Raw genomic sequence first — 17,400 nt, 5'->3', positions numbered from 1 at the left:
GGCTTGGATGGGGTGCTCTTTCTAAGGGCCGATGCAGACTCGATGAGCCAAATGGCCGCCTTCCGCACTGTAAATTCCATGATTCTATGATAACACAAAAGATGCTTTGGATGCTGTATTAAGCTTAAATATGTGTCAAAGTAAGATTCCAACTGAGCAGCTGTTGTATGTTAGTAGGCAAGCTGCCTGTGCAAAAGGAGGTTGTGTGAAACCAGCGTAATGATGCGAGTTAAACATGAGTTTACCAAAGCTGGAGGCAGTTTCCCAATGCACTCGCATTTTTTGCCAGTTTCCACCTTTACCCACATACAAACTCACTGCTTTTTTCCCTTGTTATTTGCAGCTGCTCTTCCATTTATCGTGACCCTGCCCTAGAGGGTTCCATCCCAAAATCCCGGCAACACTTCATTCCACTTATCCTCTTTCCTCCAGTTTGTGTTTCATTCACCAATTTTCCCAATGTTAGAATCAGCCAATAAATGCAAGTGGGGTGTTGATGTACAGATTATTTGTTTGTTAAATGTTGACATGAGAAGAGTCTTGTTATGTGGTTGAAACTAAATGTGGAATTTTGTAATTAAACAATTGAGCTCATTTAAATTTGAAGCCTGTTGTTGGTAATTCACCCCCTCCCCGGTCCCCCCTGTCCCTCTCACTGTGTCCCCAGTTGTCGATCTGGCAGAGAGAAATGTTAACTGAAGCCTACTCTCACCGAGATCATGTTCTGGCCCCAGCAGTGGGAGATTATCTTCCCAGAGCCACCCACCCGCCTCCAACCCAACAAATAGTTTTCTGCCTTTGCTGCTTATCCCTAATTCCCATATGCTGCTCTATTCCTTTATCTCATCCCCTCACCCCAGTGCTGTGCACCACTCCAGTTATAAACTCAGTTTTGTCCAAATGCGGTACTTATCGTTAACTTGTGCAACATTATGAAAGGTCAGCCAGCATTAAAAACATATGATCGGAATTCAGCTACTGTGTTTGAATGTTGTCAGCTGACACAGTGACACGTGACCCAGTTTCAATGATGTGATTATCCTGCGATTGCACTCAAACCCAAGTGTTCCTTTTCTCTTTTGCAGTTTACCATTACGATTTTGGGTCAATGTGATTAAGAATCCGCAATTTGTCTTTGACATTCACAAGAGCAGTATTACAGACGCATGCCTATCCGTGGTGGCACAGACATTCATGGACTCCTGCTCAACATCTGAGCACCGACTCGGCAAGGACTCTCCATCGAACAAATTGTTATATGCCAAGGATATCCCCAACTATAAGAGCTGGGTTGAGAGGTTAGTATATACTGGCATCGACCCTGGGTCAGTATTGATCAGGCTTCATTTATGAATAGAGAGCATGGCATGAGATATAACTGATAACATGTGAATTGAGTGCTGCTTAATGGAACATGTTCGTTAGCTAGGTGCCATTAACAGATTGAAACTGACGTGCTTTGTTCACTGCAGCAGGAAATGGAGCACTGCCATTAAACCCCATTGCTGCAAGCTTTCCACTAGAGCAAATGGTTTTGACTGATCCTATTGAAGTTCCATTATATTTATTAGAACAGTTTCAGAACTCTCTGTGATGAACCACTAATTCAATTTTTTTTAAACAAAGTGCTTTGACAGTCCCTGGGAGTTTGCAGTAACCAGGTTTAACTGTTTAAATTAAGTTGACTTTAGGTCAACATGTGCTGCAAAACTATCATTTTGCTCATCACATTGTGGTGTAGTGTCTTGAGGCCCCGATGCATTTGCACGCCAATATTGCTGTCATTTAATAGAATGGGAAATCAAACATTTTTAATGTGAATGCCCCATTCAGTAATTGCGTGAAACTGCAAACTTCTTTATTTTAACCTTATTACAGCATTGTGCTCCATTGTAATCGCTTCTGATTTCAGTCCAACTTTACAGCATTCAATCTCTGGGAAATGTAAAAGTAAAATACTGCGGATGCTAGCAATTGGAAATAAAAATAGAAAGTGCTGGGAAATGAAAAATAGAAAGTGCTGAGAATAGGCAGCAGATCAGACAGCATCTGTGGAGAGAGAAAAACAGAATTAGCGTTTTAAGTCGGCGGTGTCTCATTCTTCTGCTATTTCCAGAACTTTCTGTTTTTATTAACGTTTAAATGTATACGAATTCAAGCATAAAATGAGTCCGGCTTATTTATTTCCGTGACTCAACAGTTGGATATTGTTACGAAAGAGAAAATGCTGGAAAATCTCAGCAGGTCTGGCAGCATCTGTAGGGAGAGAAAAGAGCTAACGTTTCGAGTCCAGATAACCCTTTGTCAAAGCTAACAGACAGAGAAAGTGGAAATATTTATACTGTGGAGTGAGAATGAAAGATGAGAAGTGGGATATTGTTGCTCTCTTCATTTCTGGTGGACTAATAACTTTCTAGAAAAGGACACATTTGACAAAGTTTCATTTTTAGTTCCTTGGGGTCCACGTGAATGACTAAGCAGGTTGAGGTCAATTGCCACAGAATTACCATTTCGGTAGATTTGGGCTGGTTAATGTTTGCTTTTGTCAATGTTTCCGTCACTGTAAATTCACATTCCTTTGTTCCTAAATGGCGAGGATATACACGGGAATGCTGCAAACCGCTTCCTTCCTGAGTGGGAAAGTGCATGTAGGTGGGTTTCTTGCTTCAAGAATGAATTGCTTCCTCGTTTGTCTTGGTTTGCCCTAAATGTGTCTCGCGCGTTCATCACGCGCATTAGCTTCGTAAACTGTGGGTCGCCTGTGATCAATTAATCCACATTTCAAAGTGAGTAAGGAACGTGAAAGATTCAGAAATGGGGATTAATTAATGAATGAAAGTAGCTCTGTATTCCCCATTCAAATAACTGGAAGGCAGAGCTCTGAAATCTGCTGACAGTGTGATTTCACTCGTACAGTGCAGGGCATTCCAGATGTCTGGGGGCAGTTTTCATTGTTGTCATTAATCACAGTTGCAGTCTGCGACTGCACAATATTTTTTTCCCCATTTGCATGCAAATGTGGCCGCAGGCAGTCCCTGCCTGATTTCTCTTACACTATTCGTCAGTGTGCATGCCGTAAAATATAATTCTAATGGGGTTTATGTCAATGGCCTGTTTGCCCGCAGTTGATTTTTTGATTCTGGGCTGTCGGTAGTCCAGGTATTATCTGTGTGTGATCACATTTGTATATAATAAAACCTTTCCAGTGCAGCAATAGATCTCTTATTGGCTTTGGGTAGGAGACCAACATTTCACTGTCAGTACAGGTACTTCCAAGTTTTTTTTTTTACAGTGTGTCCTACAAATGGGAATGAACTTGATGCTGCTAATCGCATGGTAGAATTTGGCTTCAAATTCCATTATCGGCATGTAATTAGTAGATATTGACTTGTCTGTCCCTGCATCAAAGTAAAGTTGATTTTCACCCAATTCTTTTGGCCATTTACCTGCTGTCCTTCCATGCGGAGAATGTACATTGGGAGCCAGGTAATTAATTCTGGATGTTATTGCTTATATTGTGCAAATAGGCTGCTGGTGAAACACATATCTTTTGTTTTAAAGGTACTACGCTGATATTGCTAAAATGTCTGCAATTAGTGACCAGGATATGAACGCTTACCTGGCGGAACAGTCCCGTTTGCATGTGAATGAATTTAACATGCTGAGTGCATTGAACGAAATCTACTCTTACGTTATTAAATACAGTGAAGAGGTTAGTGCACACAATACTGCTACTGTACTCTGGCCACACTACTGGCGTGAGGAGGTCTGGCCTCGTGTAAGTTTAATGGTTCCTCCAATTGTCAATGTACATTGATGCCATTAATTGTATCATCGACCCTGTCATTTTCCCCGCCAACGCTCATCCTAAATACTGAACTTTCTGAGTTTTGAATGCTTTTGCAGACTTTACCACAGAAGCATCTTTGCTTTTTAAAGTACACTTTGGGTGGAATTTTCCAGCCAAAATCCATTGACCCGATGGCAAATCTTCTCCACTGCCAAGGTGGGGGGACTGGAAAATCCTGGGCGCAATTCTCCCATCGGGAGTCGAAGTGCCAACACAGGAGTGAAAACCGGAGTGTTTCACTCCGGCGTCGGAGCCCGCTCCCAGCCCCATATTCTCCCGCCCCCGCGGGGCTAGGAGTGGTGTCGCGTCATTTACGCGCACCAGGCCTTGGCGCCGCGTAAAAGTGGCACCGCATAAATGACGCGACAGTGCCACGTAAATGACATCACCCGCGCAGGCGCGGTTGCCGCCCTCCCCGAGGCCGCCCTGCAAGAAGATGTCGGATGAATCTTGCGGGGCATCAGAGGAAAGGAGGTCCTCCTTCAGAGAGGCCGGCCTGCCGATCGGTGGGCACAGATCGCGGGCCAGACCCCATTTGAGGCCACCCCCGGTGCAGGAATCCCCCCCCCCAGCATTCCCACGCTGTTCCCTCCGGCAGCGAGCAGGTGTGGACGCCGCCGGCGGGAACCCGTCGTATTGGGCAGGCCATCCGGGCAAGCGAGCAGCGATTCTCCCAGCGGCCAGCCATGATTCTCACCGCGCCGGTTTGGGGGGTGTGGGAGAATCGCGTGCGGGTGTCGAGGTGGCATGGCGGGACACGCACGGCGCCCCAGCGATTCTCCCACCTGGCGTGGAGGGGGGAGAATTCCGCCCCCTGCCTTTAGTCAATTTTTTTATGTATGGAATTGTTTCATTCCTGATTAACAATTGAAAATCTGATCCATTCCATGGAAATGTCAAAATAGTTGACTTTTTCTCCACTTAAAAGGCTGCATTATAACATTGCAGCTAATTTTCAAGTCAATTTTCCCAACTTTCCAAAATATCATATGTTATGGGCGATTCTCCGATATCGAGGCCAAGTGTTCGCGCCGTCGTGAACGCTGTCGTGTTTCATGACGGCGCAAACAGGGCCTGGACACGACCTATTCTGGCCCCCACAGGGGGCCAGCACGGCGCTGGAGCGGTTCATGCCACTCCAGCGGCACCGCGCCAACCTGCGCATGCGCAGTTGGGGCAGCCCAATCCTGTGCATGCGTAGTTGGGCCGCACCATCCTGGGCATGCGCGGAGAACGCCTTACGTAAGCCGGCCCCTCACCAACACGGAGCCGGTGTTAAGAGGCCGCACACGGAAGGAGGTAGGCCCGGGGTGGGGTGGGGGGAGAGAGAGAGAGAGAGGCCGGCCTGCCGATCGGTGTGCCCCGATCGCGCGCCAGACCCCATCGGAGGCCATCCCAGTGAAGGAGCCCCCCTACTCTTTTTCTCCCTCCCCCCCCCCCCCCCCCCAAACAGGCCGCTCCCCCAGCGTTCCCGCAGAATTCCCGCCGGCAGCGACCAGGGGTGGATGGCGCCGGCGGGAACCTGTCGTGTCGTAGCGGCCGCTCGGCCCATCTGGGCCGGAGAACCGCCACTCGCCGGTTCTCCGAGCGGCCCGGTGCGAATCGCGCGCCGCCTGTTTCCGACGTGGGGGTGGGGGGGGAGAATAGCGCCCGTCATCTTTACTTACACTCAAAGCACCTTCGGACCAAGTTGGAAAGTGTCTGACGTTACACTGAAGCTGGGTTGAACTTTAGCAGTCATTAATTACCATGATTGGAGAGCACGTTATCAAATGCATTTGATAAAGCAGGGATTTTCCTTAAAGTTGATGTGGTTTACTGCTGCAAATCATTTAAATACAAGGATCTTCTCAATTGGGGCGCGGGATTAGAGTATCTTGCCCCTGAATCATTTCTTAAGTCATTCTCATGAAGCTTCCTTGGGCCTTAAATTTGCACTGGTTAAGAAGCCAGCAGAAAGATAAAATCATTTCTCTGCCCAAATAAATTATAGTTCTTGCGGTACTTCATTAGAAGTGTTAATGAACATCATTTAATATGCTATCCACTAACTAAAACTGTAATTTCACCGCAAACAGGTAGCAATGTAGAAAATTCTCATTATTACAAATTACCACCAATCTCAACATTTTATGCTCGTTATCTGGAGCGTTGGCTTTGCAATGACAATTCTTTAGTTGCATATTAAGCATTTGAGTATAATTTGCTCCAAATAGAGCAAAATTATATTTTACTTCATCTGAAGCCTGCTGCACAGGAATCTGATGGGATAACATTCATTTGGAATGTGTTCAGACCATCATTGTCTCGGTGAGTATATTATTCTGGGCAAAGTATTCTGTCTTGCTTAGGAAGGTGGTCTTCTAATTAAGGCTCTGGGAACACTTCTCCCCCCAACCTATGCTTACTCTGTGCTTCTAAGCCTACAATACATCAAGCTCTTTCCTCTCAAGCAATTTCTCTTCTCCTCGAGAGCCTGTTTTTAACCATTTACTTCGACATTTGGTTTAGGTATCCACCATGAGATCCAACCTTATCAGAAATTCATGTGCTGGAGATATGTGCTTGGCAGCGATAACAGGCTAAATTACTATTCAGCTATTTTGCTGGTTGGGACAGCTGGTTTTCAAACAGTCGTGCCAGATTGGCTTCAGCAGTCACATGATGTGGACTTTTACACTCGTTGAAGAGACCGGAGAGGTCACTCTCAATCTTGCTTTTTGACTTGAACAGTTTTTCATTGAAGAGCCTCATCAGCTTCCCTTCGATAACCAGGTTTCTCTGGCCTTGGTGATAACAGGCCTGTCTTGTATTTTTCAGGCAGCAAGCTGTTGTGGAAGCTTTATTCATAAGATGTTTAAAATATTCAATGCATTTCTTGAGATGTTATAATTTTGCTAGACAGAAATTTCTTATACCTATCTGTTCCTCTTAATATATTGAAAACTTCAATCAAATCACCCCTTAACCTTAGAAATTCTGGAAATATAAACCTAGTTTGTTAAATATCTCTTGCACGGCCAGTACATCCTTCTAAGGTGATCGCCCTGCTCAGAACTGCTCAGAATACACGAGGTGCGGCCTGACCAGGGCTTTGTGTAGTTGAAGCATGATTTCTACCCCCTTATATTCTATAAACAAAGGCCAGCATTCCATTAGCCTTTTTGATTATTTCCTGTTCTTGTCCGTGACATTTTATTGATCAATGTACCTGGATCTCTAGTTCTGAGAGTGATCATTTTCCACACCAGAGATTCTGAAATGTCCTCTCCTTTTCTTCATTCTTCCATTCCTGACCCTTGCCCTTCTCAGTGACAGGGATTCCCTTAGTCCTCTCACTTTTTGTTTCCAGATTCACGTGATCAAATGTTATTCGTACAATGTGATGCCCACAGTGAAGCACATCTTTTGCTTCCCTCTGCCTAGTGTTCATCCTGCTACCATAGCAAAGCACCACACATTCATCCCCTCTCTTTCCCCAATATTGGCCAGGACCCCACATGCTCCCTACATGTTAGATGTTAATTTGGGGACCTAACTTTAGGGATGACCTGAAGCCTGTGGAGTGAATACAGAGAAAATTTACTTGGATAAAATCAGCAATCTGGAATTTGTATTTTTCAGGAGAGACTAGAGTACAGAGAAAGTTAAGACGAGATCTGATGGAGGTATTCAAAATAATGAGAGGTAATGAAGGGAAAAGCAAAGTCAGTATGTAAAGGGTATAAACTTATCATCAAAAGAACAGCGAGAAATGTTCTCACCCAGAGACTGTTAAGGTGTTAAATGCCCGCTCAAGAATGCAGAAGCAAAGTCCATGGTGGTTTAGATGGGAAATGGATAAGCGTTTGAAACATTTCAAAAGAAAGCAAAGCATGAGGATGGGATAAGTGACTGGATCATGTCAGTGTCTGGTCTTCAGAGCCAACATCTCCAGCACTTGAGATATAGACACCTTTTCAGGTGAACGTCAACACCTTGGGACTTGTCAGGTTTCTTTTGTCATTTCAGGATAAGGTATATTTTGAGTACTTTGTTTCTAATTTGCAATTTCTATCATTTGTCCTTTTAATCGGAAATGAAGGCATATGGAGCAGTTTGTGTAAATGTGATTAGGTACATTCGCTTGAGGACTTCCGGTGACGGCGGGCAGGAGGCGGCCGCACAATGGAGGGCTCCCGTTCGGGAACAGCATTTTCGGGGCTTTAAGCCCGGTCCCAGGGTCCAGGGAGGCAGCAAAAGCAGGGAGAAGGCACAGAGGCGGCAGAGTGAAGGCACAGTGAAGAAAAATGTCGAGGGTGAGCAAAAGAACGTCCGTAAGGAAAACAGCTGAAGGTCCGTCAGGGAGTGGAAAGGTCACCGCGGGGCCACCAAGGAAAATGGAGGCTGGAGCACCAGGGGAGGCCGCATTGCTTACGGCTGAAGAAATAACTAAGGTGATGGCTGCGGAATTTGAAAGGCAGTTTACAAAATACATGGAGACAATGAGGAAGGAGATGTGAGAGGTTTTGAGTGTGTTGGTGGAGGAGGCGATTTCCCCGGTGACGAAGGCGGTGGCGAGCACAGTGGCGGAGGTGCGAGAGCAAGGGGAGGAGCTGAAGGAAGTGGAGGAGACGATATTGCAGCACGGTGATCAACTTGCCTCGATGGGGAAGGAGATGCGGAAGGTGATGGACATTAACAAGGATCTGCGAGAAAAAATGGAAGACCTGGAAAACAGATCCAGGTGACAGAATTTGAGGATTGTGGGGCTGCCCGAAGGAGTTGAAGGACCGAGGCCGACTGAGTATTTTGCCGCGATGCTGGCGAAACTATTGGGGGAGGGGGACGATCCCTCCCGATATGAACTGGATCGGGCTCATCGGTCGTGGAGGCCTGTACCAAAGGCGAGTGAGCTGCCAAGGGTAGTGACTCTGTGCTTCCGTAGGTACAGTGTGAAGGAGAAGGTCCTGAGCTGGGCCAAGCAGAAGCGGGTGGTGCAATGGGCTGGAGCTGGTATACGTGTATACCAGGACTTTACGGTGGAGCTGGCAAGGAGGCGGGCTGCCTTCAACCGGGTGAAGAGGGCACTGTACATTAGCAAGGTGCAGTGCGGCATTGTATATCCAGCGAAGCTGAGGGTGACTTACAAGCTCAGGACTTTTATTTTGGAGCAGTGGAGGAGTTTGCGAAGGCAGAAGGACTGTGGCAGAACTGAGAAATTGAGAAATGGCCATGTGCCGATGTAACCTCATGACTGTATTTTATTCTTTTTTGTTTCACTGAGTGCGGGTGTATGGGCTGAAGGAGCCAATGTTGTATATATTTGGACAAGGGAAGTGATGGGACTTTCACTCGAAATGAGGGCTCTTTGGGGTGTAGGTGGATATGCGGGGTTTGTGTGCTAAAAGGGGATTTCTGAGCTTTCCCGGGGCCGGGCAAGGGGGAAAGGGACCCGGGCGGGGGTCTCCACGCTGGCCGGTTTAAGCCGGCCAGTGAACTGGAGTGAGGTGGGGGAGGGGCTGTGGCCATCGGAGCCTGGCAGAACAGGGTCCGAGTGGCCTAGTTGGAGTGGAAAGTTGGGGGGAAGGAACCGAGGTTGGGAGGAGGAGTTTTACAAGAGGCAGTGGACGGGAGGAGCTGGAGACTGTGTGTGTGGGGAGGAGGGGGGGGGGTGGGGGGGTACAACTCTTGGGTATCATGTACGGTACTCTTTCAGAGGTTGGAAGGCGTTGAGTGTAGGGGGAGGGAGGGGGAGTGGACTCTATAGGTCACTGGTGACCATGGGCGGTCCCAGACTCCTTTTTCTTTTTCTCCTTTGTTTTTTTGTTGCCACCGTGGGAGGGTTTTATTGGATGCATATATTGACAGGTGGGCCGTTGTTTGGGGTGGTGGGAGAATGGGATTGTTGGTATTGTTAAGGGGATTGATTTTGTATTTGTTACCTTTTACTGTTTGTGGGTGGGGTGTAAATTTTGAAGGAAAATGTGAAAATGGAGAGTAAAAACATTTATTTTTTTAAAAAAGGTACATTCGCTGGAATTTAGGGTAGATGCTAACCTAGATTGGTTGGGTTGAACAAGCTGTTTATGTTGTCACTTATGTGTATTTCTATAAATTGGAACAATATTGTCACAAATTGAGAAATGTTGAGGAATGGAATTTAATGGACCTGCCAGAATGCAGGAACCTCCTTGAAGGATAATGAAAAGTTCCTGAAGTTGCTCTGAACTTCCATTGTTTTGCTTTTCCTCACTTACCTGGCTTCCCAGCTAAACTCATATCAAAGCTCCAAAACCTAGGACTGCAACTGGATCCTGGGTTTTCTGACCAACAGACCACAATCAGTAAGAATGAACAACAACACCTCCTCCACAATAGTCCTCAACACCGGGGCCCCCAAGGCTGCGTACTTAGCCCCCTACTCTACTCCCTGTACACACACGACTGCGTGGCAAAACTTGGTGCCAACTCCATCTACAAGTTTGCTGACGATACGACCATAGTGGGTCGGATCTCGAATAACGACGTGTCAGAATACAGGCGGGAGATAGAGAACCTAGTGGAGTGGTGTAGCGACAACAATCTCTCCCTCAATGCCAGCAAAACTAAAGAGCTGGTCATTGACTTCAGGAAGCAAAGTACTGTACACACCCCTGTCAGCATCATCGGGGCCGAGGTGGAGATGGTTAGCAGTTTCAAATTCCTAGGGGTTCACATGTCCAAAAATCTGTCCTGGTCCACCCACGTCGACGCCACCACCAAGAAAGCACAACAGTGCCTATACGTCCTCAGGAAACTAAGGAAATTCAGCATGTCCACATTAACCCTTACCAACCTTTACAGATGCACCATAGAAAGCATCCTGTCTGGCTGCATCACAGCCTGGTATGGCAACTGCTCGGCCCAGGACCGCAAGAAACTTCAGAGAGTCGTGAACACCGCCCAGTCCATCACACCAACCTGCCTCCCATCCATTGACTCCATCTACACCTCCCACTGCCTGGGGAAAGTGGGCAGCATAATCAAAGATCCCTCCCACCCGGCTTACTCTTCCAACTTCTTCCATCGGGCAGGAGATACAGAAGTCTGAGAAGACGCACAAACAGACTCAAAAACAGCTTCTTCCCCACTGTCACCAGACTCCTAAATGACCCTCTTATGGACTGACCTCATTAACACTACACCCTGTATGCTTCATCCGATGCCAGTGCTTATGTAGTTACATTGTATATGTTGTGTTGCCCTAATGCGTATTTTCTTTTATTCCCTTTTTTTCCCATGTATTTAATGATCTGTTGAGCTGCTCGCAGAAAAATACTTTTCACTGTACCTCAGTATGCGTGACAATAAACAAATCCAATCCAATCCAATCATGGTTCTTGAAACATCTGCCTCGGGCAACAGCACCGGACTGCATGATTGATCCATCAGCATATCTGAGTCACCATTCCCTCATGCACAGTGCCAGCTGCCAACCCAAGAGAAGAAGCACCAAATTCTCCTGGCATTAAACCATAGCCACTCAGCTTTGGAGAGAAATGTTAAACCCAATATGCACTCGAATCATGTTTGCAGTCTCTGCAATGCTGATTTGAGCTGAACTGTCAATTTCTAGGTTTACCACTGATGAAGTATCTTTTGATTAAATGCTGTTTTGACTGTATTGTAGTCTCACTTTTCTCTTTCCTTTTTATTAGATAACTGCTGCTTTGGAGCAAGATGAACAAGCGCGGAGGCAACGGCTGGCATATAAAGTAGAGCAACTGATTGTCGCCATGTCACTGGAGAGTTGAGAGCTATATTTTCAGGACCTTGTGGCTGAACATTGAACTCATTGGAGAAAGAGAAGCCGTCAGAGGGGGAGAGCAAAGCATGGATCATGTGGTTAAATGCTATGTCCAAAGTTGCACAATATCAAGTGGCTGGCATGGCCATTTTTTGTTTGAAAGGTGTCGGATACCTCTTTGTTTTGTTTTTCTGTGAGTACGGCTGTGTTTCAGTGCACTACCTTTAGTCGACTAGCAACCAGGGCTGCGATAACCTGGAGTACAATGGTTTATGTTTACAAAGGACGACCTTTGGGAGCTACAGCTATATTCGTGGTGAGGTTACTGCTAATTTGAACAGGACCTTATGCGAATGAGCATTACAGGCAACTTATGTGGCCACGAGCAAGAGAGGATATGCGAAGTCAGCACCATACCGCAGAATTCTACCTTGCCCGCCCCCACCCACCAGAAGGAGTCAATTTCAACCAGAGCAGCATCACGCACAGTTGAATGACCAAAGCCCCGTCCAGCAAGATGGGATTGGTTCGAGGCCAGCGCACCCCAGGAAGAGCAGCAGACTTCACAAATTGAAACGTATTCTTTGGGCTCCAGAATTTTGCCTTTCTGAAATCCGTGCCATCCCTGTATCATAATGTATTAAAGGGCATTCGTGAACTTTACATCGAGACAGAAACCATGAATGCACATCTTTGTGTGTGTGTGTGTGTGGTGGTGGTGGTGGGGGGGGGGGGGGGAACAAACAATCATCCCAATGGGTTTGTCATTTTTTAAGAACACATTTTCCTTTTATTTTTTACAAATCCAAATTCCGTCAGTGCTGCTATTTAGTCAAACTACTTCATCTTGTAAAAGCAGTCGGTAAGGGTCAATGTAAGGTTTATACAGGGCTTTCTCCTTTATTCTAACTTCCTGAATGTAACATTGTGGCTCATTGAAGACTCAAAGAAATTGTACAGGAAAATCTGTCACCTTCGCACGTTGTTCAATAATCCTGTAAATCACAATCATGTCATTTTCGTGATCCCGACCACAGTGCTTAATTTCACTGTTACAAGGCATTACATGTTTAATGGGTTTTTCTACCAAACTGTGGTGTGAAATAAAGAAAAGGAATTTGGAGAAATTTCTCACCTCAGCGGGGGATTCACTTTTTTTTTTTTTGTCCTTTCATCAAATCACAAGGAAGGAGCTAACGGAGGTATTGGTCAAACCCCAGTTCTAGAGGCAATATCCTCCATCTAAAGTTGGTCGGTTGTCGAAATCTGCATCAGTAAAAAGTGAATCAGGTGGAAAAAGGTGAACGTGAAACAGCTGACAATCTATGTGAGCAGCTGTGTAGCCTTCAGTGAGAGTGTCATACCACAAAACATTGCCATCTCTTGCTCCCGCTTGATCATTTAAAGCCTGCTTGAAAGATAACAATGCTGTTTGCCGAGTATCAGTGTTGTTGTCTTGGTTTCTACGTGTGCACGTTGGTGGATTTGTGGCACTATTGATGATATTTGGAAGTCGTCGCACGAAATATGCTTTGAGTTTGTAGAGTTGCCACAAGTCATCTGAGGAGAATTAAAGTAGTTCTCCAAAGGGAATACAATGAACCTTTTTAGTTCTTTTCCTATTGTCTTCTTTCCATCTCGCCTTGCTCACTTACTGCCTTTATCTCCCTATTTAGTTGGAAAAGTAGACAAACATGTCTGTACTTAAGTCCATTCAGTCTGAGCATCACTTATTGGTCAGCCTAGCAGGAAGTTCCAGCTAGGAAGCAAAGTGGGCTTGTACCTCAGATGTGAGATGCTTTGCTTTCCGCTTAGATGTGAGTGAGTACAGTGGAAACGTACCCAGCCAGATGTTCTGGCACAGGCTATTTATTATTCAGAGGGAAGGCCTGGACTTTCAACACATGGTGCGAAGCAAGCATCATGAATGCTTTGCTACCAAAGACTTTATTTTAAAAACATTTCATTCTCTATCTGCAAAATGGATACTGTCTCTTGACATCAAATATCTACAGCAGTTTGCCGAAAAATTCTCCCCAACCAGTCGTCTTTTCAATTTCGCATTGAATAAACCAAAGGTTTTAAAAGTGCATGTCCTAGTGCCACAAAGTGTATAGATGTTGTAAATATTGATCATACCTCAGTGTGGGATCAAAAACCCACAACTGCTTTTTATTGCTGTTGTGCTTGTTTCTCTCGTAATTCGATTCTTATACAAAGAAGTGGATAGTGTTATTTGCACATTTGTGAGAAGATGTTAATGGTGTTTTGATACGGTTCAACCTGATGTTTCGAAAGCGTGGATCAGTAACAAAAACAAAAAAAATTGAGCGTCAATGTCTTGAGGATTGACGGCACTTGATCCCATATAACATGCAACAATTTCATTTGGAAAATTGTTCTTTTCATTTGTTTGTCATGTTATTAGTCATAACCCAACATAATGCAGCTCTTAGTGGGGGGGGGGGGGGTTGTAAATGAGGCTGAGGAGTCATTAAGCAGACATGTAGATGCTATTCCTTTATGTGCCATTCAGCACTGCAGGGTGCGGTTCATGTTATGAGGACAATATCTTCATGCAAAGAATAAAGGACACTACCTTCACTGAATAGTTTGTCTTTCAGCAGTGGAACCAGGGAGGTGTCGAGCCTTTTTTTTTGTTTACACAGTATGTGTGTAATTTAAATGTGCAGCCCTTTAAAGTCTTTTGGGCAGCCATGCTCGAAATGTTGAGAGGGTGTGCAGCCTGAGTGGGGAATTTTGGGTTGGTGAACAATCAGATGGCTTACAGGGACCCCCCGCTTTTCCCGGCCACCGCAGTCACTTCAAGATCAGCCAATTTTGGATACAAGTTTGCTAATTTCACACTTAAATTCCCATTGCCATCTTGAGTCTGATGCAAAAACAAATCCGCAATGAAGATATCACTGACTTCGCTGCGGCGTGCCCAGTCAGCTATATCTGCCTCTCCGAACACCTCAACCATTCAACCTTAGCTCCATCCTTGCTACTTTTTATTCTATTACACGATGAAACAAAAATAAAGGGAAGTTTGATGATGGACATTTGAATGAATATCACAGGCAAGATTTTAACTCTCTCTCTATATATATATATATATATATATATAATATATATATTCACTTGCGGCACAGTTAAAATTGGGCTGCACAAAGTCTATCTTACACTTATTAGCTGGCAGAATAAATCATGGTGCTTCTGGTGCTACCATCTACCTTTGGAGGGGAATAACAACAGTTCTAACTATTTTTGAGCACAAAGTAAGAAACCAACTGGCCACTCCTGAAAGTATTAATAGGAAATCCTGTTCCACTTCTGCTAAAACTTGAACATGTTCCGAACTGAGTACAGTAGCATAATTGTCCCACAGCTGCAGAACCAGTGACTCTCGCACCATATTGTCTCAGTTCCTTTCTTTTGTAACACATTTTTCTGCATTTACTACTTCAGTGTTAATGGCGTTGCTCAATGCTGACAGGCAGACCCTTGGTGTTGGTAGTCTTGTGATTTTTGGGTAGTCTGTTGATTGTGGGGTCATCCAACTCTGAACCACCGTCCAACTTTCCAGCAATGATCCACCAGACAGTGACCAAGAATGGAGGGTTAATCCATAGAAACTGATACCGAGCATAATAACACAACATCATCCTGCCAATGCCTAGCTGATTCGGGAGCATGGACCTGTCTGGGGTGTTCTATTCAGTAACACACCTGCGAGTGCATCTACCAAGTAAGGCACTGGCAAAACTTGTGTTGAAATATGTAACGAAATAAAATGTACAATGGAATCCATACCCGTGCAGTTGATTGGGTGGATTAAAGAGGTGAATAGAATCAGATCTGCAAGTAACAGGACAGCTAAATCATTGCTTGGTTAGAAATTTGGAGCTTGATAACAATCTGTGAATGTCAAGACCTTGTCACAAATTTGAATGTATCACATTAGCATGTTGAGTAGGTGCACTCAACTGTACACTGGTTTCTGGTTAAATTCTGAAATGTTTAATCATAGCCCTCATTTAAGCAATAATCGAGAAGCCTGGATACAGTAGCTTGCAATTAAGGGCAATCAGTCAGGCTGCTTCTCAGTTACCACCTACTGAGCTACCATTCATCCATGATTACTATTCAATAATACCTTAAACGCATTTGTTCTAGAATCCTTCATCACAAATTGGTTATTGACATTTCTGTAACTTCAGACAATATTTTAAATTCTTTAGGATGCACAGCGAAGAAAATTCACTCAAGTACATGATATCCCAAGTTTGTTGGTTCAGTGTGTCAGAAATTGATGTGAAATTGACATTCCGATAATTTGAAACAGGACACTGCAATGTTAACATAAATACAGAGCAAGTAAATATAACGTATCTCCATCTTGCAGATATTCAGACATTGTTAGATAACCCAGAACACACAGTATTGAAGAGGTTTCTAAAAAGTAACGTAAAGAAAAACGTAAAACAAATTCTTGCAGGACAATTCCAGACAGCACTTTTCAAAAGATTGACAAAGTTTTTTTTTAAAAAAAAGACAGTATAGTGATAAAAGTGAGTAATTAACGGGCAGCATGGTGGCACAGTGGTTAGCATTGCTGCCTCATGGCGCCGAGGTCCCAGGTTTGATCCCGGCTCTGTGCATGTGAAGTTTGCACATTCTCCCTGTGTTTGCGTGGGTTTCGCCCCCACAACCCAAAGATGTGCAGGTTAGGTGGATTGGCCACACTAAATTGTCCCTTAATTGGAAAAAATTAATTGGGTACACAAAATTTATAAAAACAAAACAAAAGTGAGTGATTAAATGCAGGTTTACACAAGGAAAATGGATGCAAAGCATACCATTTTGTATCCGTGTGTTTCCTTATTAGTGCAGCTAAGACAACTTCAGACAAGCTTTATTATTAAGAGAGAACATAGAGCTGTACAAAGCTGGCATCAATAGATTTTAACTGGTTTCATCAATGATTTATCTTCTGAGTTATCTCCAGCATCTGTGTATTCAGAGTATCCCTCACCTTTAATGTCTGACCTCCATTTCTGACCCTTTGCCTATCTCACAATGAAACACTGGAGTTCTGTGTTACACAAAGGAGAGAGTTCATTGTCTTGTCAGCTCAAAACGAAAAGAGAGATATGTGAGAGAAAAAAACAGTCAACTATTTAAAATTGGTCCTGTTTGTTATATTGTGTACCTATTGTAAATACGAATCACTCCTATTTTGCAAGCCAGAATCACTTTGTACTGTTGTTGTAGATAAATAAAGGTAACTTGATAAAACATTACCGAATATATTATTTGGGGGTTTTTCAAAGTGTGGGTCGTGACCTGCGGGTGTGTGTCTGAAGGGTCACGGCGTTCCCGGAAAGATAGGGTGGTTCTTGCTGCACCCATCAGCCGCGAACGCAAAGTTTCCCAATGGCAACATCCAGATGCCTACAGGGAAAATATCAATTTGGTCCTCTAGAGGGAGCAATTATTTGACGGAGGAAAGGGATGAGCAACGCGAATTATTATCTGGCAGAAAAGGTAACAGTGTGATGGAGGTTTCTAAGTGTCTCCTTGTAGTCACAATAATGGGAGAGTTTGAAGCCCCCAAGAATTTTTGAAACTGATTGCAGCTCAACATCGTGGCATCTGAGCTATGTCGCCAATGAAACTAATAATAGTATGGGGGCATTTTAAAATGTCGCTCCAGTGAACCTCGCAGTTTCCCCCTCCCCCACCACCACCACCCCTTTCCCGACGGCGGCTCCACTTC

General features: G+C 44.7%; 1 protein-coding gene across 1 annotated transcript in view; it reads left to right on the top strand.

The window, feature by feature from the left end:
* Positions 1-16,921, top strand: part of LOC140394572 (plexin-A2-like) — a 107,609-nt gene extending 90,688 nt beyond the window's left edge. The window contains exons 10-12 of the mRNA XM_072481928.1: positions 1,086-1,298; positions 3,562-3,712; positions 11,530-16,921. Coding sequence (XP_072338029.1) covers positions 1,086-1,298; positions 3,562-3,712; positions 11,530-11,625 — 460 coding nt within the window. The 3' untranslated portion in view covers positions 11,626-16,921. The remainder of the gene's footprint in view (positions 1-1,085; positions 1,299-3,561; positions 3,713-11,529) is intronic.
* Positions 16,922-17,400: the final 479 nt, after the last annotated feature.

Source organism: Scyliorhinus torazame, chromosome 17, assembly GCF_047496885.1.
Source record: "Scyliorhinus torazame isolate Kashiwa2021f chromosome 17, sScyTor2.1, whole genome shotgun sequence".
NCBI lineage: Eukaryota > Metazoa > Chordata > Chondrichthyes > Carcharhiniformes > Scyliorhinidae > Scyliorhinus > Scyliorhinus torazame.
This window is presented reverse-complemented; position numbering and strand designations above follow the sequence as displayed.